Raw genomic sequence first — 24,942 nt, 5'->3', positions numbered from 1 at the left:
TCCCCAAGAGGCACCAGCATATGACACCTACTTCGTGGATCTGTACAGATAATCCAGCTTGATTTCTTTGTTCAAATTTTATTCGTGATCCACAAAGCACTTGTATTGAAGGATCTCTGAAGCCCTTTCTGTAACCACATTTCAAGTCACTATTCAGAGCAAAAGAACCAAGGCCTTCACTAATTCTGTACTTTTTTTTTGTTCATTTGTTATCCATAGTGCCTTTGCCAAAATTGCATCAACCTTTTCTTCTTCAATACACAGTGCAAATCTCTGAATATTTCAAGCCTTCTTAATATTTTGTTGAGAGTATTTTTAATTTTTTATTCCTATGAATGGCATTTTGGTAATAAATTTATACTTTTTTCTCAACTGAAAACAGAATTACTGGATCAGTTATGGAGGACGGCAGGATGAGAACCGGTGAGTCCTCCCTTGGAAAATAAACTACTGTGAGACAGAGTGCTCTGAGGTGGGAGATTGTGCATGAAACTTAACTCCAGTGGATTAGAGAGAGTAATGTAATTACAGCCTCTGAGCTGCACATTAGGAACTGTGTCCTGGCCCCAGCTTTCCCACTCTCTGCTGTATGGTTTAGAGTAATTCTTTTTCTCTTTGTGTGTGAATACTTTTCTTTAAATGAAGGAGTTGGCCCGGGAGGTCTCCAAATGCTGACTTCCTGTAATTAATCATTGCACAAAGTTGGATGCTATTTTTGTTAACAAATACATTTGCTTTTTAAAATGGCCTTTATCCTTTGAGAATTGCATACAACACATTTTGATCATATTCAAAATTTGCTTTCTGGTGGTAAATTTCCTTACTATATTCATTTGAAATCAAGATCTGAAAGTTTTCTGCATAGTTAACTATGTGTTATTACTGAACAAATCTAAAGTATGAGAACTCATTTTTAATGTAATTGTAGTCAATTCACATGTTTTTAAATAACTCAAGTTTATCGAATGTGTGAGTTGCCTGTTTGTGATCACACAGTCCATTCGACCCGTTTTCCAATGGAAAGGACTTGTTTTTCAATGGAAAGGACTTGCTTATGATTTTGCCACAATAGACTGGAAGATTCAGGTCATAGAATTTTGGAATCAATCAGCCCTTGGATGACGCAGGATGACTGGGAGAGAATCAAGGACATATAGGAGTGTTTGGTCGTACCCCGTCTGTGTCAGTTAAAAGGCTGTCTGCTCTCACTTGTGTACTTGCAAAGTTTGACACAAACTGTGTCTTTCTCCTCAGAATAGTCAAGAACCAACTATTACATTAGGACATGGTTTGTCTCCACTCGAGCATTATTCAGTGATGCAGCCCATGTTCAAGACACAGTACAACATGGAGAATTATGAAGGTGCACATAGTCCTTTTTTCCTGTTGTTTGGGTCAATAGATTGATAATGAAGGGAGTGAAATTATAGCTGCAGTTGAATTTAATAACAGCTGCAAAGATTTAGAGAGAAGCAGCATCCCAGGGAAGCTGAGAGACCCTCACAAAAGCATGGGCATATCATTTGTTTTAGAAAGATAGGTGAATGGTACAATCAGAATCAAAGCCTGTGTAGATCCAGTGTTCTTTGCCTTTGGACACCTTTATTTAATGGGAAATTTCAGTCTCAACTTTTTTGAATGGACAGGGTGAATGTGGAGGGAGCAGAAGTCCATGGATTGTCATTGGGGAAGAAGTCACTGCCCAAGATAGGTCGAGACCTAAGAGAAGGTAAGTACCTGCAAGGTTTTATTTCTATGAAGAGGGTATGGCGGGGAATTCTTTAAGTTTTCTTTAATTCCTTTTCACAAGTGGTGTAGGATCTTTCCCTGAGATCACCACTCCCTTTATTCCATTTTACATGAGGATTTTCTTTAATCTGTTTATCTCCTTGAACACTGGACATAACTCCATTTCACTTCCTAGTGCCCCTTTTTTCCTCAGATTGTACATTTTGTGTTTTTCCATCCTTAGCTTGCTCCTTTTCATTATAAATCTGCACAAGAGTGAACACTAATAACCACAAGACAGAGTTAATACTAGGCTGTTTTGATATTTCCTCTGCTAATGCAATTAATCCAAAACTCTTCACTTTAGCCTCAGGCACATTTTTTTGAATATATTATAAGAACAGTCTCTAGACCACATACTAAAATTCTTCTTCTCTGAAACCTTGAGCCAGGCCCCCATAGTTCAAATCCCCCTCAGCACCACAGTCTCACATGTTCCTGCTAGGATGGTCCATTAACCCCCACTTAAAGCATTCAACTACTTTTCTAATCCACAGTCCCAAAGTCCATGTTCTTTCAAACAAAAGCATGGTCAGGTACCCCAGTCCCTGGTACCAACTTCTGTCTTAGTTACAGTTTTATTGCTCTGAATAGACACCATGACCGCTGCAACTCTTATAAAGGAAAACATTGAATTGGTGCTAACTTAACAGTTCAGAGATTTAGTCCATTATCATAATGGTGGGAAGTATGGTAGCATGCAGGCAGACACGGTGCTGGAGAGGGAGCTGAGAGTTCTATATCTCGATCCACAGGTAGCAGGAAGTAAGCTGACTTGAGCTTCTGAGATATCAATACTAACCCCTAGTGACACATTTCCTCTAACAAAGCTACACCTACTCCAACAAAATCACACCTCCTAATAGTGCCACTCCCTATGGACCAAACATTCAAACACATGAGTCTATGGGGGGCCATACCTATTCAAACCTCCACAGAGATTGAGATGGAAACCATATTTTCTTTAAGATTAAAAATAAGTCTGCAATTATCTGAAATCAACACATAAACACAAGAATGCTTCAGATCTGTATATCATTGCAAATGTGTTTCCAAATAATCCTCCCATCCTTTGAACTAGACAGGACTATGTGGCCCTCCCCATTTTCAGCTTAATACTTGAGGCTTAGAGAGATCACTAGATTTATTTCTGTTGCCCAGCTAGTTAGTGAGTGCTGGATAGTGTGGGATATGACTACATATCCAAGGATCATGGAGAAGATATAGGTCATGTGGGGTATTAGGTTAGTTCACCTAACATACTTAAATAATTAAGATTTGAGCAGGGCTTTGAGTAAACATAGATTTTATTTTTATTTTTTAAACATGTATGATATGGTAGAAATTTAACACAGGGCCTTCTGCATGTTGGGCAAGCAGCCCAATACTGATCTACAACATCAGCTTGCTGTTTTTCATTAATTTCAGTAGTCGCCCCTTAAGCAACTCCGCAGCTACCGGTAGCAGTTCAGCCACACTGGCCATAGCCAGGCGGGAATTCTGATCCCCCAGGCACCAGCTCTATCATGGCTGCTAAAGGGAACTTTACCTAGATCTCTATCCCTCTATAGAACTCAGGATTCAAAGGTTAAGGTGAAATTCTGTTCGCTCAGAGAGTCTGAATAGAAAGAAACTAACCTTTTCTCCTAACTCACAGCTCCCCCAAAATAGTGCATCATTCTGCTCAGCCCCCATTTAAGAACCCTAGTTACACATGCTTCCTCCCTACCACTTCCTATCAGCTAGTTGCCAACTTAGCCTCCTGACCCCAGGTTAATTTTAATTTAATCAGACAAATGTACCATGTCTTTAGATCATTAAACAAATATTCTGCAGAATAAACAAATGCAACAAATCTTAAATTAATAGTCCATAATGTCAGCCCTAAAGATACTTCAGACTGATTTTATAGGAGCGTGCAGAGAGCCATTCCAATGGGTAAAACAATTGGAACAAAAGCATGGAGACAAGAGAACAGAATGTTATATGGACATAAGAACAGAATTAGTGGAATTATAGAGTACTGCTAAAAGCAGTTTTCACATGGGGTCAAGCATTGTTATTGTAATAATATACTATTAGCAAGAGTACTATAGACAATATTTGTAGTACTTCTTAACAGCCATTATTGTTTATATATATAATTTTTAAGCAAATTTACATAACCTTCATTTTAATAGTAGAAGTTTCTCAAGAGGGTATTCTTGAGAATATAGTTACTTCTCCAGAGTCTCACAGGACATCAGCCAAACACTTGAACCCTATAGTCACGTTCAGAACCTGATTATTATGTTTTCTCCTATATCTACTGCATTGATTACAAATAGTTCTACCTAAAACATAGCCTAAAGGATAAGCCTTGATGATTAGTCCCAGGACTGGCCTTATCTTAAAGATATCAGAGTCTGAGCTGGGCCTGGTGGCACACACCTTTAATCCCAGAATGCAGGAGGCAGAGGCAGGTGGATCTCTGTGAGTTCAAGGCCAGCCTGGTCTACAAAGGGAGTTCCAGGACAGCAGCCAGGGATGATACATAGAGAAACCTTGTCTCTAAAAACCACAAGTAAGTAGATAGATAGATAGATAGATAGATAGATAGATAGATAGATAGATAGATAGATAGATAATAAATGGTATCTTTGGATTTTGTAAATTTGACACATGTTCAAAGAACTCAGAAGCATGCTTAGCAGTTTACTATGAAAGTTAGCATGCAGAATACAAACGAATAACCAGATGAAGTATATACAGGGCACAGGTCTTCCTGTACTCTCTCTGCACACTGCCCTCCCAGAACCTCCACTGCAAACTTTTATAAATCCGGTGTTAAAGACTGTTACAGAGCCTGATGTCCACCTCCTCTATCCCCCAAGCTGCAGATTGCAATCTTTAGTCATTCGTCTTTCTGGGACTAGACCCATTTGGAGTCTATCTAAGGGATACACCATAAGTCACTTTATTAGCATAGAAAGTTCAGGTCTGATATTTTTACAAAGACTATGAATGATTAAACACACTTCTATGATTCAGGAAACTTAAGTGTTTTAGTCAAGTTGAACAAGGAACTGGTAACAAAATGCAAATGCATTTCTTATTAAACCACAGTGGCAATGCCCTCAGACACTCAAATAGGATCCAAATTGAACATAGTGGTAAGCTATAAAATTACCAGGCCCAGAACACTCCCACAGCTTGGCAGAAAGCAGATGCCAAGGGGGCAAGGTTCCAGGAGGCATGTGCCATAAAATAAAGTCTCTGTCACTTTTCCTGTTGTTTGCAAAGTGTCCACTGTCTCCTTGGGTTAGAGTTTAATAATATTCACCCAGGGCAGACTTCAGCACCAAGATGTCAGTCACCGGGGGCTACTTCCCAAACTAACCCCAGCCTAAGAAACATTCATGGTGACTCCCAGAAGACACCTCTGTCTCTCACCCATTCTTTTAACCCCCATTTTCCAAAGACCAGACTAACTAATGATTCCAGAGTCACTTGGCACAAGGCTGAAATAATGGTGAACTTGGAATCTGTAGGCTTGATTTCAGGATGTGTTTTAACAGGATGCACACTATGAACCATCACTCCGCAATCCCTCTATGCCTTGCTGTCGTTATCTGTGAAGGAAGATGGTCACTATCCAGGAGATGATAAGTGTGATGTCCTTTTAAAACCCCAAAGGACTGTACTCATGTCAGGGCTTATTAGCTTGCACCCTGCCCCATGCCTAGGGAGATGTGATATTTGTGGGAATATCGTTGCCCTTGCCGTGAGTCTCAAGGAGAGAGCACAAAGGCACACTTTCCTGGATGATCTTTCCTGTGACCAGGGAGTCAGAGCCAGGCGCATACTTTATGAATGAGAGAAGAATTAAGTTGTTTCACAAAATCTCCCTGCACAGTGGTTAGAAGTTGGCGGCAGCCATTAAACCAGGCCCCAGGAACCACAACCTATTGGACTACATTTTTGTTTTGATTTTCACATTTTCCCCTCTCTTGTGTAAGTCATCTTTGGACTGGGTGCATCCTCATGAATGGCAAATTTCCTTTCTCCCCCCTCTTTCTTTCTTTTGTTTGCTTTGTAAGTGTGATAAAATTCTGTTCAAAATTCTATACATTTTATAGCAATTATATTAGCTCACGAAAAGCATATTGGAAATATCAGTTTTTCCAAATTCCTGTATTCTATATATTTAAGACCATGGGGCACCCTGCTTTTATGGTACTGTTTGGATGTTACTTGTCATGTGGCTCAGGGTACTACCAATATCTCAAAGCCCTCTTCTACATATACTCCATTAAAGCAACCTTGCTAATATTGATGCCAGAATCTACTATAGTATTCTAGTGCCGCTAACTAATTGAATAATAATAACAGCAACAAATACTCATGCTGAACTTGGAGGATAGGGATTTTTTTTCCTAAATGTTTTAGCATAGTAGCGTTAAAATTCATGTTTTAAGAATAATCTTATTATAATTAAGTGAACTGCTTCAAAGCAGAAAATAATGAACACTTGGCAAATTACAAACCAATCTAGTTCCCTAGACTCTGTGTTCTCTTTCTGTTTGAATTCCATATTTGCAAACGTTTTTCAGTGAATCTACAGTTATCTTGTCTTTCCTGCTAAGGGAGTATTTTTTTCATTTCTAAATTAGAGTAAATTTGCAGCTTTCTGAGTTTAAAGGGGTCTACCTGAATTTGACTAGGAATTCTAATTGGTTGCATAGATTGCAGCATCCTTTCCAAACCGCGTGAGGAAGACCTGTGAGGGGGCAGTCACTATTTTCTGCAGGAAGCAAGAAAGCAGTTCAGTTCAACACAGCTGAGAGCAGGTGTTCATTCAGACTTTGGGAACCAGTCGTTTAGTTAAGCACAGCACGATTTGATGAAAATTTTCCTGGTGATGATTCACTCAATCCCGTGTGCACTGTCAAGTATACATCAGTCTTGAAGAACACAGTAAGATAAACAACGATTAGATGTCACTACAGTGAAACTCTTTCTAAAGTACGTGCAGCACCTTCCATAAAGGTGGGTCTATAGATTGACCACACATGACAATGTCCATAAAGAGAGGTTCTATAGATTAACTGAGGAAAACAAGCTTATGAGACGGATCTGAGGGAGGATCTGGTGTCTTCTCCCACCACACAATAGCGCAAAGGTCACCAGGTTTTTAACCACGCTCCATCCCAGCCTTCTGGACTGATAACAGGTTATGCATTCCCTCCTTTGAAGGAACAGGCCTGTGTGTTTAGCATTCCAGGTTCCACTAGTGCTTATCTGTGAGCACAAAGACCTCCATCCCTCCTACAGCAGGGCCAGAACCTGGAGGCAGAAACTGAAGCAGAAGCCATGGAAGAGTGCTGCCTACTAGCCTGCTCGCCATGGCTTACACTGACTGCTCTCTTATAACAACCAGGACCACCAGCCCTGGGGCAGCATCGCCCACAGTGAGCTGGACTGTCCCACACCAATCATCAATCCAGAAAAATGCACTAAGGTTTGCACACAGGCCAGTCTGGTGGAAGTGTTTTCTCAATGGAGATTCCCTTTCCCAAAACAATTGTAACTTGTTGGCATAAAACTAGCCGGCAAAACTGGGAAAATACTTTCAGTTCAGATAGATGGCAGAACTCATTTTCTAAAGAATTGATGGGCCATGGATATGCAGTTCTGGCTGGTTCTCAGCCAGAGGACGCCCCCTGTTCCTTGCCCCATCAGTACTAATATGAACTGTCTTGAAAGCACTCAAAGTAAATCCTTTGCTTCCTTTAAGTTTGGGTCCCTAGGGGGTGGCAGGGGTCTTTGGGAAGGACAGAGTTCAGGGTAAGGTATGCCAGGTACTGGCTAGGCTGAGAGACTGGTTGACGGGGTCCGCTTTGATATGTTAATAGGCACCCCAGTTAACAGCTTGTTCCTGGTGTCAAGCTTCCTACTGTGTGATTTGTCTTGATTCCTGTGTAGCTGAAGGTTTTCCTGTGCTCGCCTGGCACCAAGGACCCACAGCTGCTTATGAAATAATCACTCAGAAACTTATATTAATTAAAACTGTATGGCCTCATGGCTCAGGCTTCTTGCTAGTTAGATCTTACATCTTAAATTAACCCATTTCTATAAATCTATACCTTGCCACATGGCTACTGGCTAACCAGTATCTTTACATCTTGCTTCTTATCACAGTGGCGGCTGGCGATGGCTGACTCAGCCTTCCTGTTCCCAGAATTCTCCTCTCTGCTTGTCCCGCCTATACTTCCTGCCTGGCTACTGGCCAATCAGCACTTTATTTATTAACCAATCAGATCAACACATTCACAGCATACACAGCGATATCCACAGCACTCCTGTGTCCCTGTGAGGACTGCACCTCCTGGGCTATCTATTGCAGACTGTCGGGTTTTCTGTGCACCCTCTTAGAGCGCAGAAGCCGCAGGGAAGACACTCTGCTTTGTCCCTCCAGGTGGCCCTCTGCTCTATGAGAACATCACCTTCGTCTACAACTCAGAACAGCTGAACGGGACTCAGCGGGTTCTCCTGGATAATGTCCTGTCCGAAGACCAATGCCGGGAACTCCACAGCGTGGCCAGTGTGAGCACTGGAGAAGGGGACCCCTCAGTGCTAGCCCAGCTTGAGCCTGGAGCCAGTGGTCTAGAGGAGAAAAGCCCCTTGGCCAGTCTGTCCTCAGCCTCACAGGCAGTGCCCTGGAAGAGGGCAGCCCCTGCCCCAGAGTGTCCTGAGCCTGGAGGGCAGCGTTAGGGAACTAGAATTTCACTCACTTAGGCGGGAGACAGTAACCATGGAGGCGCTTTCATAGCTTTTGGCTTGCAGTGATCTGAAACTCCCACTGCTTAGTTCTTAGGAAGGAAGCCATCAGCATGTGTCCTGCCAACCATAGAAGTCGCTGGAGAAACCCCTCTATTTTAACCAGTGATTGGCCAATATATGAACAATTTGTACCAAATGTCTATTTTTAAAAAGTAGTATTTTATAATGAAGACAGAAAGATACTCCTACTAGTTAGAACTGGTATACGTGAACTCTGGGATTAAATGGTGCCGAGTGTTGATTTGGTTTCTCAGTCTCTGGAAGCCAAAGCGGAAAGGCAGCCTTGGTGGATCGTTATTGTCACTAACAGATCAATTGAATGCATTTTGTCCTCAGGGAATCATGCTGGTTGGTGATGGATACCGAGGGAAAAACGTCACCCCATACCCCCAATGAAAAGTTTGAAGGGGCAACCGTCTTGAAAGCACTCAAAGTAAATCCTTTGCTTCCTTTCAGTTTAGGTTCTTAGGGGGTGGCAGGGGCCTTTGGGAAGGGCGGATTCAGGATGAAGCCTTGAGAAGGGGGCAAGTGTGAAATGGAAACTCAGTTGGTGGCTTTGTCCTCCCTTTCGGCTGCTGAGGGTGATTCTCAGCACACAGCACACGCTCTGCCTCTGAACTACACCCCAGCCACTGCTGTGGCTGATAATACCTTCATTCCTGCATCCGTTTCCCAAGCTTCATGTTTCCTAAGTTTGGATCTCACTAAAAAACTATACAAGCACTATCCTCAAGGAGCACATGAGCTAATGATGAAAACATTCCCAAATCAGTAGTTCTTCTCTTCTCAAGAAGTATCATTAGAGGAGAATGAATGATATGTTATGGGAGAAGGGGGAGAGAGAGCAAGTAGCTTTTTACCTGGCCTCTGCCAGCAGGAAGGGCTCTCTCAGCGGCTCACTGTTCTAGCTGAACCTGCAAGCACATGGCATTTATTCTTCCTTTTCGTCAGTACAGCGATGGTCAATGGGCATTCTCTTCATGAACCCTAGAGGCTGTTTGTCTCAAGCCCTCCAGTCAACCCCGTGGTCTCTAATGCCCTTGGCGTTTTGTTTTTCCAGTTTGGTTATGAAGGCCGGGTGCCACTGAAGAGTGCTCGCCTCTTCTATGACATCAGTGAGAAGGCTCGAAAGATTGTGGAATCCTATTTCATGCTGAACTCAACCCTGTATTTTTCCTATACACACATGGTCTGCAGAACAGCCCTGTCTGGTAGGTTTCCAGAACCTGAACTTGTCCCCTTCTTCCCAGAATGCCCCAGGCAAGAAAACAGTGCACGGCCAAGCTCTGTTAGGTTCTAGAGTGATAATTTATGAGAACGCCAGATTTCTAAAACAACGGAAAGTTACTTTTTATTTTTCTCCCTTTTGTCTCTGAAAGTTCTGTAAGAGCCTTGTTCTGTACGTTTTCTCTCTTCAAGTCCATTTCTCACAGTTGCTAAGATATGCAGGAAAAAAAAAAACTGCTTCTCTGCTGTGTGTTTCAGGGACCCAGGTAGCTGGAAACTCCAATTACATGCACAAGCACAGAGTGGAGGTGTAGACAAAAAGGGGGCGGGCTCACTGAAGAGCATTCTGAGGCAGGCACCCCTCACTCCTGCCGGTTGTCTAGTTTTGTTTGTCTTTTTTTTTCTCTTCCATTCACCTGAAGGGGGGGTAGAAAGAAATATATGCCAGAGCACTTTACACTTGGGGAGAGTGAGTCAAAACCTTTGGTTTCTGTCTCCTTTTCCTCCTTGGGAATTGCCACCCCACGTGAAACTCAACCCATAAAATGCATGGGATTTACCCAGGTATAGGCATTCCATCTTTTATGCTTGAAAAGACAAGGCGTGGCTTGGCCCAAGTTTCCTATCCAGTTGTGTTCAGGAGTCTCTTGACTGGTGTCCTCCGTATCACTGCACTGCCTCTGTCTCTCCACGGTTGCAGAGGACTGAAGAAGCCTGTCCTAGTGTGCTCTCGGCTCTCCTTCTCCATCCTGCTCTCACGCTGGTCTCTTCTTCCGGCAGGGCAGCAGGATAGAAGAAATGACCTCAGCCATCCCATTCATGCAGACAACTGCCTCTTGGATCCGGAAGCTAATGAGTGCTGGAAGGAGCCTCCTGCGTACACTTTCCGGGACTATAGGTAGGGCTGCTCCTAATGAAGCTTTTGTGGGAAGCAGGAAGCCGCGTGTTCATCTCTGTGAAGTAGAGGTCTCTAGTAGGAGTCACCTGGAGCAGGAGCCGTGGCCAGACGAGCCGTCTCATTTTTATCCTAAGCATCACGCACAGATTGCCTCCTTTGAAATAGACAGCTTGCTTTATAAATCAGTGTGTTTCACTAAGGCCTATCATTGTGCATGTGTTTCCCACAAGGGCATGGTCTCCCAACGTACATAACACTTTATCACATACATGTGTATGTTGTTCACGCTCTCCAAGAACTATGTCTGCATTTTTTCCATTAAGAAAACAGAAACTCAATAGAGAATACTGTTGTATAGTATGAGGAGATATGTTAGTACATTAAGAGAAGATCTCCTAGCGTGCAACAATATATCTTAGTATGTAGTCACTATGTTTAATAACATGTCAGTTGTTGCTTTATATATTTTATTTAAAACATTTAGAGAGCAGCCTCTATCTGCATGGCCAGGCCAGGTCACAAGGAATTCATTAACGAAGCTGAGGAAAGAAAAACCCATCCTTTGGGGTTACTTTTCTATGTGGGAGGAAGAGCGTCATAAGCAGCATGGATGAGCTTAGAGGGCTGTGTGAAATAAAGCCTGAGTAGGCGTTTACAATGTAAAGTGAGTTTGAAATGAAAGTAAAACCTTATGTAAATGGAATCGATAAGCATCAAGAGTATAACCCAGGCTATCCTTGAGATTTATTTCAAGGGTTTGGAGAGTCAATATCAAAGGCAATTTACCATTCAGGCTGCTCCATTTGTCACTAGTCTTCAATATTTTCCAGTGATGCTGTTGAGGACTATATTGTCATTTGAATGGGTCCCTCCTTTCCTTATAGTGCGCTCCTGTATATGAATGATGACTTTGAAGGGGGAGAGTTCATCTTCACTGAAATGGATGCTAAAACTGTGACTGTAAGTAAGCCGCTGCCTGAAAAGTTATTTGGGATTTTTACTTCAATATTACCACCTTCCCAACATCTTACAGGTTGTTGAATTTCAAATACATCTGAGTTCAAGAATTCAAGAAATAAAGAGGACCCCAGTGATTTATAGATAATAAAAATGTTAAGCATAAGTGACTGTTCCAGTCCATTTTAAAGATGAGCAAATTGAGAAAGGGTTTTAAGGATTTGATCACAATCATATAAATAATGTTAGACTTGGAATCAAAGCCTAGAGCAGTGGTTCTCAACTTTCCTAATACTGTGAACTTTATGTACAGTTCCTCGTGTTGTGGTGACCCCCCCCCCCATAAAATTATGTCCTTGCTACTTCATAACTATAATTTTGCTGTAGCAGGAATCTTAAAAGGTCTAATTAATAAAAACAAACCTGAAGCCAGGTATTGGGGTGATGCTGGAAGATGAGAGAAGTAGAACAAGCCACAGCTAACCTCACCTCACCAGTTCCTCAGCTGATCCTGTGGGTCTCAGCTGAACTACTGCTCCAAAGCCTAAAAGCTTAACCAGCCTAGTTCCTGGTTTTCATGCCTTATATACCTTTCTGCTTTCTGCCCTCACTTCTTGAGATTAAAGGCTCACTTCCTGGAATTAAAGGCGTGAGTCACCATGCCTGGCTATTTCCAATGTGGCTTTAAACTCACAGAGATTGGATGGATCTCTTCCTCCCAAGTGATAGGATTAAAGGTGTGTGTGCCACCATTTTCTGGCCTCTATATCTAGTGGCTGTTAACCCCAGATAAGTTTCTTAGGGTGCACAATATTTTGGGGAACACAATACCACCACATTTTGCTTCTGTTATGAATCCATATAATATCTACCTATGACACCCAGAGGGGTCATGTCCCATGGGTTGAGAATGGCGGGCTTAGGTTCTGGGTCTCTGTCAAGTACTTTGATGGGACCTTCAAATATCAGATCCTAAGTCACTCAGGTCCAGGACAAATCAACTGCTTCAAGAAGCCAGTGTGCTTAGATTGAGCATGAACTTCCAAATGTGTGTGCATACAAATTGGTATATACAATTTAAGTATAAGCCATGAACTTTTCACCTCCAAATGCATATCTATACTCATAAATATTTAAATCAAAAGTCACAGCCAACCATTTTATTCATAAGCAAGCCAGTGCCTTCAGAAACCAACTTCCTTAACACTTACAGACGACAGAGTTAGACTCTTGATCTTTAAGCTGAAGATCAAACACACTATAACAACACTAAATCTCAAATGAGGAACTTACGAATTATAAATTGATTATGAGGTATCATTCTTCCTGAAACATCTAAGTGGTCGGGACATATGCATGATGAACTTCAAAGTGTTGGCATTACATAAGCAATTTTCAAAATTCTTCCCATATTTTATGCATTCAATCTTTGCTTGCACATAGTTTTCAGTTCTAAAATGCACATGGTCATTCAGGGAACATTATATATCCCGAGCTATATATCATTGGCTTAAAGGGATTATTATGAGGATTCTGGGGATAGTGAATAGAAACATGGTTATAATTTAAAATAGTTCATGAAGTTGAGTACAATGATGTCTGTTTAAACAGACATGTTGCCTCGCTTTTGTTTGAAAAGAAAAAGATTTCAGTAAGTGGTTTGAGGTTTCCTACACTGGAGAAAACAAACCAAGATTAATGATCTAGACTGGAGTTTAAATTCCTCTAAAGGATTCTCATATTTAGAAGATCTATGCGCAGAAAACATTTTATTTCCAAGCTCTGAAAACATGGAAACTAAAGAAGAAAAATGGTCACTTCTTAAATACTTGGGGAAGGGGGAGAAGGGGAAAAAAAAAAAAAATCAGATGGTTGAAGATTCCTTTTCCTCTACTCCATCTAGTGGCCAAATATGGAAGTGCCGGGTGATTGATGGTCCCAGAGACTGGTTTTCTTTGCTGAGTTTAAGTGCTGCCTTGCTGCTTCTATGTGTGAAAGTGGAGGATATTCTCATTTCATAGTTCTACAGTTCTAATTACTGAAGCATCCCACAAAACCCAGAATCTACTTCCCACCAAGAAGTGAACGAAAAAAATGTTAAGCTTTTAATAGAGAAGTTCAGTAGTAGTTCATGATTGTTCATATAGCAGAGTTTTAGGGCTTTTGTGGATGATTAAAATGATCAGGTAGGAATTCTTAAAAACGAGGAATTCCCATTCCCCTCTTTTTCTGTAACAAACTTCATCCAATCTCAGGAGAAGTGGCGGGGTTCCTTTTCCTTCCCACACTGGATACTGAAGGACACAGAGTGTGGGTCCCAGCTCCCACACCAGGTGGCTCACAACTGTCTCTAACACCAGCTTCAGGGGGCCCATGCCCTTTTCTTGTCTCCAGGGACACCTGCGCACATGTGCATGACACACCACACCACACACACACACACACACACACACACACACACACACACAGGTTCTTAGTTTCAATTTTACCTGCTTCCGGCTTCCTACACACAGTCACAGGACCAGAGTAAATCTATGTAGCATCCAAAGTCTTTAGAAAAAAATTCAAACATGTCCCTGAGAAGGTTAGAAAGAGAGAGCCTCATAGCTGTGGAATGCACTTGTCTTCCCTACCCACAATGGCCGGGGCTGCCATTGTTCACTGGCTGCACTTGCCCAAGCCCAATGGGATGAATAAGCTTTCATCATTTCCTAAAGGATCCAAAATGGTCTCTCCTCCCTACCCCACACACCTTTTACGACACAGGACCAGGGCCTCCAACACTCAGTTGCCCGCGCTCGCTCAGCCCGAGGAGGCTCTTGTTGACTCCACACTGTAATCCTGTGCCCCCACAGAGTGTGTCCCCTCACTTTGTACACTATACACAGTGTGTGCCAGAAAGTCACTGGACAGCTGAGCAGTGCGCGCGCTTGGAATTGTTGTATCAGTCATTCCAAATCTCTGGAGCCGTGAGTAGGTCACCCCAAGGGCTGGTGTGTTCTCATCACTGGAGATGGCCAAGTGATGCCTGTATGTCCCCTGGGCAGGAATAATGCAAAGGAAATGAATTCAGATCTTCATGTTATGACAACTGAATAAACCATAGGGGTACAGTTGGGGAATTAGAAAGGTGTATAACCAGGTAACTGCGACCTAAAATTTCTGTGGAACCCCCCTCCTAGTCCTGGTTTCCTTCTAATTTCACAGATATTAAAATGCACAGCCACCTTAAGCACCAATGAACTGGTAGTACCAAAAGCTGTAGTAGTGCATTGAAGTGGAAGGTTTGTGTTCTTGGATGGGCATGTTGTCACCAGAGCACATGCCATGTGATTCCTATGTGCATGGGATGTGCCACGCATGTTGCTTAAGTGGTGTTATTATATAAGGTAAATTATTTTGAAACTATTTAGATTTTACCGGTAAAAAAAAATAATCAAGACAATCTATGTTTTTTTCAATGCTAAGATCCCATCATTCTTTGCGTCAAAATTGATCCCAAATAAATAATCACACAGAAGGAATGATAAAAGGACACATGGTGTAGGAACTGAAAGTCTAATTTTTATTTTGTTGTCAGGCCTCTATTAAACCAAAGTGTGGGCGAATGATCAGCTTCTCATCTGGCGGAGAGAACCCTCATGGGGTGAAGGCGGTCACCAAAGGCCAGCGCTGCGCCGTGGCGCTGTGGTTCACCCTAGACCCTCTTTACAGAGAACTGGTGAGTTCACAGTCGCCCAAAAGGCGGCCCTGCTCCCCTGGCCTGACCTCTCTCTGAAAAGTCCTTTGCATTGTTCCTAAGCCTGTAGTGACTTCTGCAGTGGGATCGGTGGAGAGGAGGGTTGGGACAACAGCTCCTACCCAGCTGAGTTCTAACCAGGAAGGCATTTGCGAAAATAGGGCACCATTAGTGCACAACATTGGCTGTCAGGACAGATGCCGGGTCTTGAGCTCACTAACATACCGTACCATTGGCCGCCAAGGACTTTCTCCCCGGTCATTAAAAAAGATTAGATCATCAAAACGTCACTAACTAGTGCATGGGGAGGGATAAAGGGACCTGGATGATCACTATTATTTGTTATATTATTAAGTTGAATGATCTTTTAGCATATTGTATTTGAATATTATATTTGAAGTGGTCGGGACACTTACTGTTTTCCATCTGTCAAGAGCCCAGAAAGGTCAGACCGGCAGACAGAGTAGAAACTCCTGAGAGAAGACAGGCAGGCTCCCTTGAGGGAGTAACTTCCAAGTCGTCCACCTTGGTTCAGTGGGGATTGTCAGTTTGCAGACAGCAACCAGAGCTCCACCCAAGGTCAAGAGATAGACTGCAGTGGTCTCTAAAGGAGAACGTGAGGCCAACAGCAGAAGTCTGTTGATACCTCTAAGGTCCACTCAAGACCTGGGTGTGGATGGAGAGGTGAAATTCTATTTTTCCCCTTTAAAGGCTTTTCTCTGGTTGTTGTTGAGACAGGCCCTCTCATTGTAGAACTGGCTATCTTGGAACCAACTCCCTCTGTAGACCAGGCTGGCTTCCAACTCACAGAGATTCTCCTGCCTCTACTTCCCAAGTGCTGGAATTCAAGGCGTGCACTAAACCCAGTTACAGATTTATGTAGTTTTTGATAATGTGTCTATGTGTGAGTATGTGCCTGTGTGAGTACAGATGATGTTCTGATGAGGAGGACATTTAGCTATCTGGAGGAAGAGTGAGCCACCAGACATGGCAATTGAGGACTGAACACCAGTCCTCTGCTAGTCCTTAAGTACTTTTGAGACAGGGTTTCTCTGTGTAGCATTGCGCCTTTCCTGGAACTCACTTTGTAGCCCAGGCTGGCCTCAAACTCACAGAGATCTCCCTGGCTCTACCTCCCGAGTGCTGGGATTAAAGGTGTGCGCCCCCACCGCCCGGCTTGAGCCCTAAGTATCTTAACCAGGGTCATCTCCCAGCCTCTGAAATGCCTGTCTTAAAATGATGCCATATTTTTCCCTTTAAATTTGTAAACTGAGTCTAATTTCAGCAGCAGCAGTTTAGAAATAGCCCCCTTTCCATAATCAGAAAGGGCATTTGCTTTTTTCCCACACTCTCGAAGCACTTTCTTCGCTGCCTAGGTAGGGCTTTAAGGTGAAAAGGTGAACAGAAGCCTGGACTACAAGGAGCAGGGACTGTCCCACAGCTAGGGAAGTAGTTCACAGCAGAAGCGCCTGGAGTGAGGCAGTAAGGACCACTTGCGTTATCTCAGGCACAAAGACGATGACAGCCTGGCACAGAAAGGCAAGGACAGCACTGGTGGAGAGAACCCAGCAGAGCCCGGAAACCTTCCAGGCCTCCTTCACCTGTAGTTTCTCTTTCCTTGAAGTTTTAATCTACAAAATGCCACCACCACTCCCCCTATCTATCTTAAGGTCCAGACAACAAATTGTGGAAAAATCAGCCCCATTTTTAGTATTAATTTGATATCATTTTGATATCCATCACGCCTTCGCGATGCATTGTAGCATTTTATTAAAACAATTAATGCAAACCAAGTTCTCTGCTCCTTCCTACTCAGGGTGCTTCAACACCAGTATTCTTGCCTCTTGGAAAAGTCCTCAGAAACTTCTCCACTCTGCAGGCTGTAGCGGCATCTAGTGGTCTCTGTAGGAAATGACAAGAGCCCCTTAGCGTTGTTAATGGAAAATTTTCTCTTCTGCCCTTGCTTGATTCAGGGTCCTGTAAGAACACCTAATGCCTGACTCCTACCTTCAGATGTTCAGATCTAATTATGTAGGGAACTAGTGTTGCTAGAGTTTTCCTGCCTGGCCCACAGTCAGGACAAATCTCTCTCACCCACCAGTCCCAAGCCGCTTAAAACCCGATCAAGTAAACACAGAGACTTATATTGATTACAAACTGTATGGCCGTGGCAGGCTTCTTGTTAACTGTTCTTACAGCTTAAATTAATCCATTTCTATTAATCTATACCTTGCCACGTGGCTTGTGGCTTACCAGTACTTTACATCTTCCTTGTCCTGATGGCGGCTGGCAGTGTCTCCCCTTCCAGCTTCCTGTTCTCTCAATTTTCCTCTCTGTTAGTCCCGCCTATACTTCCTGCCTGGCCACTGCCAATCAGTGATTTATTCATTGACCAATCAGCAACACATTTGACATACAGACCATCCCACAGCACCTCCCCTTTTCTTTTCTTAAAAAGTAAGGTTTTAACCTTTACATATCTCCAAAGTCAGCTTGGTATATTTGGGAATTTGGGCGTAGCTTCTCTTACTACTTCCTGCTGGAGGGGGGGCGCTGTATCTTTTGGGGAAACAAAGAAAATTTTAGGATCATGGAGTAGTCCGTGAGGCTGTATCATCTGAGCCAGTTGCCTTGAAACGGTTCTGGATGTTGGATCATCTGGGCCATGGTGTCATCGGAGACCTTTCAGGTGGTCTTGGCTGGTCAAACCTGATGTGTCTTAATCTGGAACAAATCCATAGCCTCTTGCTTTCTGTGGAAACAAAAGAGACTCTTTTCCAAAGCAACATATCCTTACATCCAAATTTTGAAGTCAAAGTATCTTTAAAATATACATACTGGTTTAACTCAGTTTCCTTTATAATCAAATATCTCTCTGTAGTTAAGAATCCCAAAGACAACACAATCCAGACTCTCTGTGTAATAGTCATCTCTACGTGGCTTATTTTTTATATTAATTTTACTGTCTCTTTAAAGACTTTATTTTTTAAAACCATGTATTTGTTTCTATACTGTATATATCACCTTTTTTTTTTCTTTCAAGCCTACGTATATTTTACACACATTTTAAACTATTACATCTGAATCTGTCTTATTGTGAATCTATTGCTTTGAACTGCAGCCTTCTAAGCCTGAAAGGGCGCTGGTGCTGTGGCTGCTGGCTCCGCCCACTTCAGCTTCCCAACATGGCGACGGCGGTATGCTTACCGCCAGTTCTGGGAGCCATCGTGGGTCTATGTTTTTATCCAAGCAGCATGTAGCCCAGAAACCTCTTTTTTTTTTTGTTTTGTACTAGCAAAGGCTAAATCCACAATGTAGCTTAATGTGCCACTTGCAGAGGCCTCATTCCCGCCATACTGCAGGTCGAGCGCGCACGCCAGCAACCCGCCAGTAGCTCAAACCGGCAGCTGCCGCTCATTTGAGAGAGACAATTAGGAAGCTGTTTTTAGCTCCGTTTTAGAATCTTTTTTTTTTTAGGTTTTAGGTGGAAAACTCTTGCCACCCACGTTGGACGCCATTTGTTGCTAGAGTTTTCCTGCCTGGCCCACAGTCAGGACAAATCTCTCTCACCCACACCAGTCCCAAGCCGCTTAAACCCGATCAAGTAAACACAGAGACTTATATTGATTACAAACTGTATGGCCGTGGCAGGCTTCTTGTTAACTGTTCTTACAGCTTAAATTAATCCATTTCTATTAATCTATACCTTGCCACGTGGCTTGTGGCTTACCAGTACTTTACATCTTCCTTGTCCTGATGGCGGCTGGCAGTGTCTCCCCCTTCCAGCTTCCTGTTCTCTCAATTTTCCTCTCTGTTAGTCCCGCCTATACTTCCTGCCTGGCCACTGCCAATCAGTGATTTATTCATTGACCAATCAGCAACACATTTGACATACAGACCATCCCACAGCAAACTAGCTCAGTACCACGGGTTTATAATTCCCCAGATGGTTCTAATATGTAACAAAAGTTATGAATCTCTAGTTTAAACCCCAACTTTGACTGGATCCTGAGCAGAGAAAGCCTGTCCAAGAATAGTGAGTGAGTAGCAGATTGTATGTGTGTGTGTGTGTGTGTGTGTGTGGTGTGTGTGTGTGTGTGTGTGTATTACTGAATGGGTGGTGGTGGCCCATGCTTTTAATCCCAGCACTGTGAGGCAGAGGCAGGCAGATCTCTGAGTTCAAGGTCAGCCTGGTCTACAGATGAGTTCCAGGAAAGCCAGGTCTACACCGAGAAATCCTGTCTCAAAAGACAACAAATAACCAACCAAACAAACAAACAATAAATAGATAGATAATAAATAATAAGTAAAAATAAATAAAAGATACTCCTGATCTTCAAGAAGTTTCAGTCATATACACACATAAAATGTTCGGTGCCTTATAGGCATCTGTCCCAGCACTGGGGTCGCCCGCCTCTCTTTAAGAGAAGCACATGCTGATCATTTCTCGCAGCCATCAAATGTGAAAGCCTTCCGTGTACGTCAGCTGGCGAAGCACTGCATTTTCAGGGGTAACTATGTGGTCTTCCGTGGCTCCTTTAGTTGCCCGTGTGTGACAGCATGATTAACTCTGAGTTCCTGCATGGAAAGAGCTTTGTTTTCAAATCAGAATATGGTTATTCTTCTAATTTAGTGTGCTGGAAACTGGACGAGGGACTGCCATTGGGGAACAGGAATTGGATGGGGCATAAACTCTACTTTCATGGAACATTCAAGTCAAACCAGAGAGATGGTAACAGGGACTCAAGCTATTAAGACACAAGGCACATTGTGGAAGAATTGTCTGCAGCAGATGATGACTTAGGGCCACAAAGAGTCAGCCAGGGAAGGTTTAATTTGGGGGGCAGTGTTGGAAATAAGCTTTATAAGATGGGCTCCTTTAGGGAGATTCATTTTAGGCCTTCATCCACATATAAATACTTCTTCTTTAAAATAGTGGAGGTAGTAGCTTTTTAAAAAAGATTTATTTATTATGTATACAGTGTTCTGCCTATACACCAGATCTAATTATAGATGGTTGTGAGCCACTGTGTGGTTGCTGGGAATTGAACTCATGACCTCTGGAAGAGCAACCAGTGCTCTTAACCTCTGAGCCATCTCTCCAGTCCCAAGGTAGTAGCTTTTTCGGGCACTGGAAATATGACAGTGATCAAGAAAATGAGATTTTTCTGCTCTCCTGGACCTACATTCTAAAAGAAGAAAAAAGACAACAAATAATCAAAAAAAAAAAAAAAAGGAAGAAAGAAAGAAAAAAAAAGTAAATGATCAGAAGATTTTTTTTTTCCAACAGCAGTAAGTGATACGTAGAAAACAGGCTAAAATAACGGTAGACAGTAGATAAACTAGGAGGGATCTCCAAACATGTGCCATGCAAACCGCAACCCGAGTGGCAGGAAGAGCCAGCAAACAGGAACATGGCGGGGGGAGTGGCGGAGAGTGGGCGGGGGGGGGGGGGGAGTATTCCAGGTAGAGGACTACTTCCAAAAGACCAGAGAGAAGAAGAGGTGTGGAAAAGAGTCGTCAAGAAACAAAGATGGGCGGGGAAAAGCTCTGTGTCAGAGCACACATTTGCCTTTGTGAGCCCCTGGGTCCAATTCCTGGCACCAAGAAAACACACAAAAGACACAGCCTCCAAAGAAGCTAGAAGGAAAGATTTTATAAAAGATAAGAGCTGGATGGAGGTGAGGCTAAAAAGGAGGCAGGGACCACATTTTATATTTCATATTAAGATACATGGCTTTTATTCTGGCTGCCAGGAAGCCACTGCGCTCACCCTCTACCCTCTACACCGGGGTAAGCTCCCCCAATCCCTGGAAAGAAAAGATGATGTCAGCCAACTTAGATGTGGACTTAGATTAGATGAATAACCCGGGTAACTGATGTGGAAGGTTGCCTGTGAAGTTTGGAGGAAGACCCGCTGGCCCTATGCTGCACTGGTGTGGAGTAAAGGAAATGCAGCCTATACCGGAAGCATCCAGGGGAGTGTTTTGCCCAGATTCGAGCTGGGAAACTATTTTAAGAATGAACACTTAGAGACTTTGAGGTAATCTGGAGTCGCAGTATAAAGTGAGCAGAGAGGCAGGACACAATATGACTGGAAAAGACAGAAAGGCGTGGATTTAAAAAAAAAAAAAAAACAAAAACAAAACCTGACAACCCACCGAGGAAACAGAACCTGCAACCAACTGGAGTTGTGAACCCCACATAGGACAGTGTTGCAGTTCAACTTGTGGGAGAATGTCCACAAGGAGCCTGAGTGAGGAATGAAACTTGTTTGGAACCTTCTAGAGCACTTATTGAGAAGGATCTGAAGGAGTTACTCTTAAGATGTAGCACTTAGCTATTTAGGGGACATTTTACAATGTCTAGATACATTTTTAGTTCTCACAAAGTGGGAGACATCTTGTATACCAGGGATGTTAACATCTACAGGACACAGGAAACTCCTCTACACACACACACACACACACACACACACACACACACACACACACACACCACAAAATGTCAGCAACGCCATGGCTGAGAAACTCTGACCCAAAATAAGCCAATAGCCATGCTCCATGATGGGGACAGAAACAAGACACAGAAGAGCCAGGGCCAAAGGTGTATCCAGTGGAGAGGACCAGGGCCAGGGCCGAGCTTTTCAGGCACATGCTGAGCCACAGTAGGCTTTTCTGAGAAATAGAGGTCTTATAAAAGAGCTTGACAGGGCGAGGGGGAGAAAATGGCAAGCTCAGTCTAAACGCTGAGTTGAGCGGAGGATGGTGGTGGGACCGCGAGACAGGAAGGGTAGAAAGCCATCATCGGATGAGGCTCCATCGGGAGATCTCTCAGAAGGTAATTGCTTAGGACACGGGGATGTATGGAGAATGCGCCAGTTTGGATGAAGCAGGCTTTTCCCTGACTGCGCACAGATGGCTGGCTGGAAGTGTTGGGGAAGCATCTGCTGCCGGGCCTGGTTATTACGCCGATCCCAGAAATGTGTCAATTGTCTTTTTGCAGGAGCGGATACAGGCTGATGAAGTGATTGCCATCTTGGATCAAGAGCAGCGCGGGAAGCATGGACTGAATATTAACCCCAGAGATGAGCTATAGAAAAGAGAGTGTTCTATCGACTATTTATTTAAATTGTTAATCTTATAAGAACCTTTTTATTTTTGTACAGAGCCGTGGTATAAATTAACAGGATACAGTGAGTCGCTGGATTCCCCTTCTGTTCCTAACTCGGCTGGCTTTGCCTTCCTCATGCTCTTGGTTGTCTTCAGTTCATCATTCAGAACCCAGTCACACCTCCAAACACACATCACACACACTCTGCACACTACACAGCCACACAGGTAAACATATAACACTGATATGCTACAGAAACACACATATGCCACTCACATACCACAGAAATTTCCAAACATGACACACATACATATACCAAACACACCCAAACACATACCACCCAGATAGACAATCTCTCTCTCTCTCTCTCTCTCTCTCTCTCTCTCTCTCTCTCTCTCTCTCTCTCTCTCTCTCTCTCTCTCTCTCTCTCACACACACACACACACACACACACACACACACAGAGTACATACATACACAATTAACTTGCCGCACATTCAGAATCTCAGCACAATAGGCTGGTTCTCAGCAACCCCACAGCTAGAGTGTGCCCTAGGTCTAAAGTGAGTATGTGAATTGGTCTCAGGCCTCTGGCTTGCTGCCTTTCCCTGTGGCTTCTCATGGTGCTGATGGCTGATACAGACTCTTCACAGCAAGCTTGGCTTGGGTCTGGTCTGAGGAGCCCCCGACACAGTCTGCATGGCCCAGAATCACAAGCAGCAGCATCTTTCAGATTCGAGGAAGCCACCACTGGAATAAGGACTGTGACCCAGGGCCCCCCTGCCAGGGCCTCTGTGGACCGTGAAGACTGGTATTATCAACCGAAGTTTTGATTCCCCTCCAAAGTGCTCTGTAAGAGGCAGCCTCCGACTTGTCCTTAAACAGTCACACAGAGGTCCAGCAGCACAGGTTCATCCCAGTGATGTTGGAAGAACATCTTTAATCCCCCTGCCTCAGGCACTGTTGCTGGGCTGCTGGAGAGGGGCTGCTGCTGGTGAAAAAGTGGAAACCCTTCTCAAAGGCTGCTCCTTGTCTGCCTCGGTTGGGCAACCTCTTCCAGGAGCGGTTATCAGCTTACAGAGGCATGCTGGGTCCAAGCTGTTTAATAAAGGGCGCCTTGTTACAGCATTTGTCTTCTTGTAAATGTCCACTTTACCTTCCGATGGTGGTTTGTAACTGTCTGGGACAACCCAGAAGCAATGGGGCCATGACAGTTTCGCTAGCAGACAGTGGGCAGCAAGAAAGCGGGCTACTTGCTTTGGAAGGAACAGAACTGGCTAGCAAGTTAGGATGTTAAGCCAGAGACCTTGAAGACGTAGGGGCTCACCGCAAAGGCAGTGCTTGGCCTTAGGTCTTTATCTAGCTTCTGGGAACCTGTGGCGTGTCTAGGCAATGGGATACCACACCTTTACTAGTGCAACGTACCCTAGTAAAGGGGAGGTTTACTTCCCGTCACTGGTGATCTGGTTAGTGCTAAGAACATTTGCTCTCTGAAACTGAGAAATTCAACTGCAGGACTGTGTGCGGTCAGCCTGTCACCGCCAACCCAGAATTCTGGTTGCATCTCTGCCATGGAAGAACGGAAAAAGCACGTGACTCCCAAGTCACCTCGAGCCACTCCCTTCCTCTTTCTGGGCCCCAGTTTCCTTTTCTGAAAATGGTGCAATTCGTTATAATTCTTTCCAAAATCCTATGCCTTGCTCAAGAGACAAACCAATAAATAGCAAGGCTAATTTTAGAAATACTAACAAATAGGAGCAAACATTTCAGCTAACACCCGAGAGTTGCGAATGAGGTCACTACAGGTGTATGCAATTATGAAACTTTAACCCCAACTCTAGGTTAGCCGTTCCTGAGATGTGAAGAAGTTGATTATTATTTGTTTGCTCTCCACTGCAAAGCACTTGCTGGCACTCAGACTCAATGATCGGCCGATTTGGGCAAGGATCTAATTTCTGTTTTCTGGTAACAAGACATCAACAAAGAAATCAGTCCTTGGCTCCTCACAGTTCCTGTTTCCTGGGTGCGCAGATGGCCGGGGAGAGGCAGCAGCTTCAGCACAGGGTGTGCCATTCAGCCCGTAGAAAGTGGGCAAAGGCCTCAGTAGACGCCGCAGCCGCTGTTGTGCGAGATCTCATCTTGTGCCATGCTGACAGCAGGGAGCGGTTCTTCCCGTTCTGCTGGTTGGCCGTGTTGCTTTACACCTGGAACATTGAGGATATACTAAAGCATTCATTTTTTAATCTGCTCCACATCAAACCAAGCATAATTTCATTCAAATATTTAGGGAGTGCCATCAGATGACTTAAGACAGCCAAACTCAGAAATTCAACTCTCTATGTTACATAGTCCTGTTTGCAAAGAAGTGGAAAATCCCATTGGAATTGTTGTTGTCTTG

At 43.5% G+C, this 24,942-nt stretch overlaps 1 protein-coding gene across 1 annotated transcript in view; it reads left to right on the top strand.

The window, feature by feature from the left end:
• P3h2 (prolyl 3-hydroxylase 2) overlaps positions 1-23,672 on the top strand; it is a 153,390-nt gene extending 129,718 nt beyond the window's left edge. The window contains 10 exon segments of the mRNA XM_052753874.1: positions 383-423; positions 1,647-1,729; positions 8,246-8,373; positions 8,947-8,976; positions 8,978-9,043; positions 9,671-9,821; positions 10,618-10,735; positions 11,620-11,695; positions 15,273-15,413; positions 22,437-23,672. Coding sequence (XP_052609834.1) covers positions 383-423; positions 1,647-1,729; positions 8,246-8,373; positions 8,947-8,976; positions 8,978-9,043; positions 9,671-9,821; positions 10,618-10,735; positions 11,620-11,695; positions 15,273-15,413; positions 22,437-22,529 — 927 coding nt within the window. The 3' untranslated portion in view covers positions 22,530-23,672.
• Positions 23,673-24,942: the final 1,270 nt, after the last annotated feature.

This window comes from Peromyscus californicus, unplaced genomic scaffold, assembly GCF_007827085.1.
Source record: "Peromyscus californicus insignis strain IS unplaced genomic scaffold, ASM782708v3 Scaffold_25__1_contigs__length_3188244, whole genome shotgun sequence".
In the NCBI taxonomy this organism is placed as follows: domain Eukaryota; kingdom Metazoa; phylum Chordata; class Mammalia; order Rodentia; family Cricetidae; genus Peromyscus; species Peromyscus californicus.
This window is presented reverse-complemented; position numbering and strand designations above follow the sequence as displayed.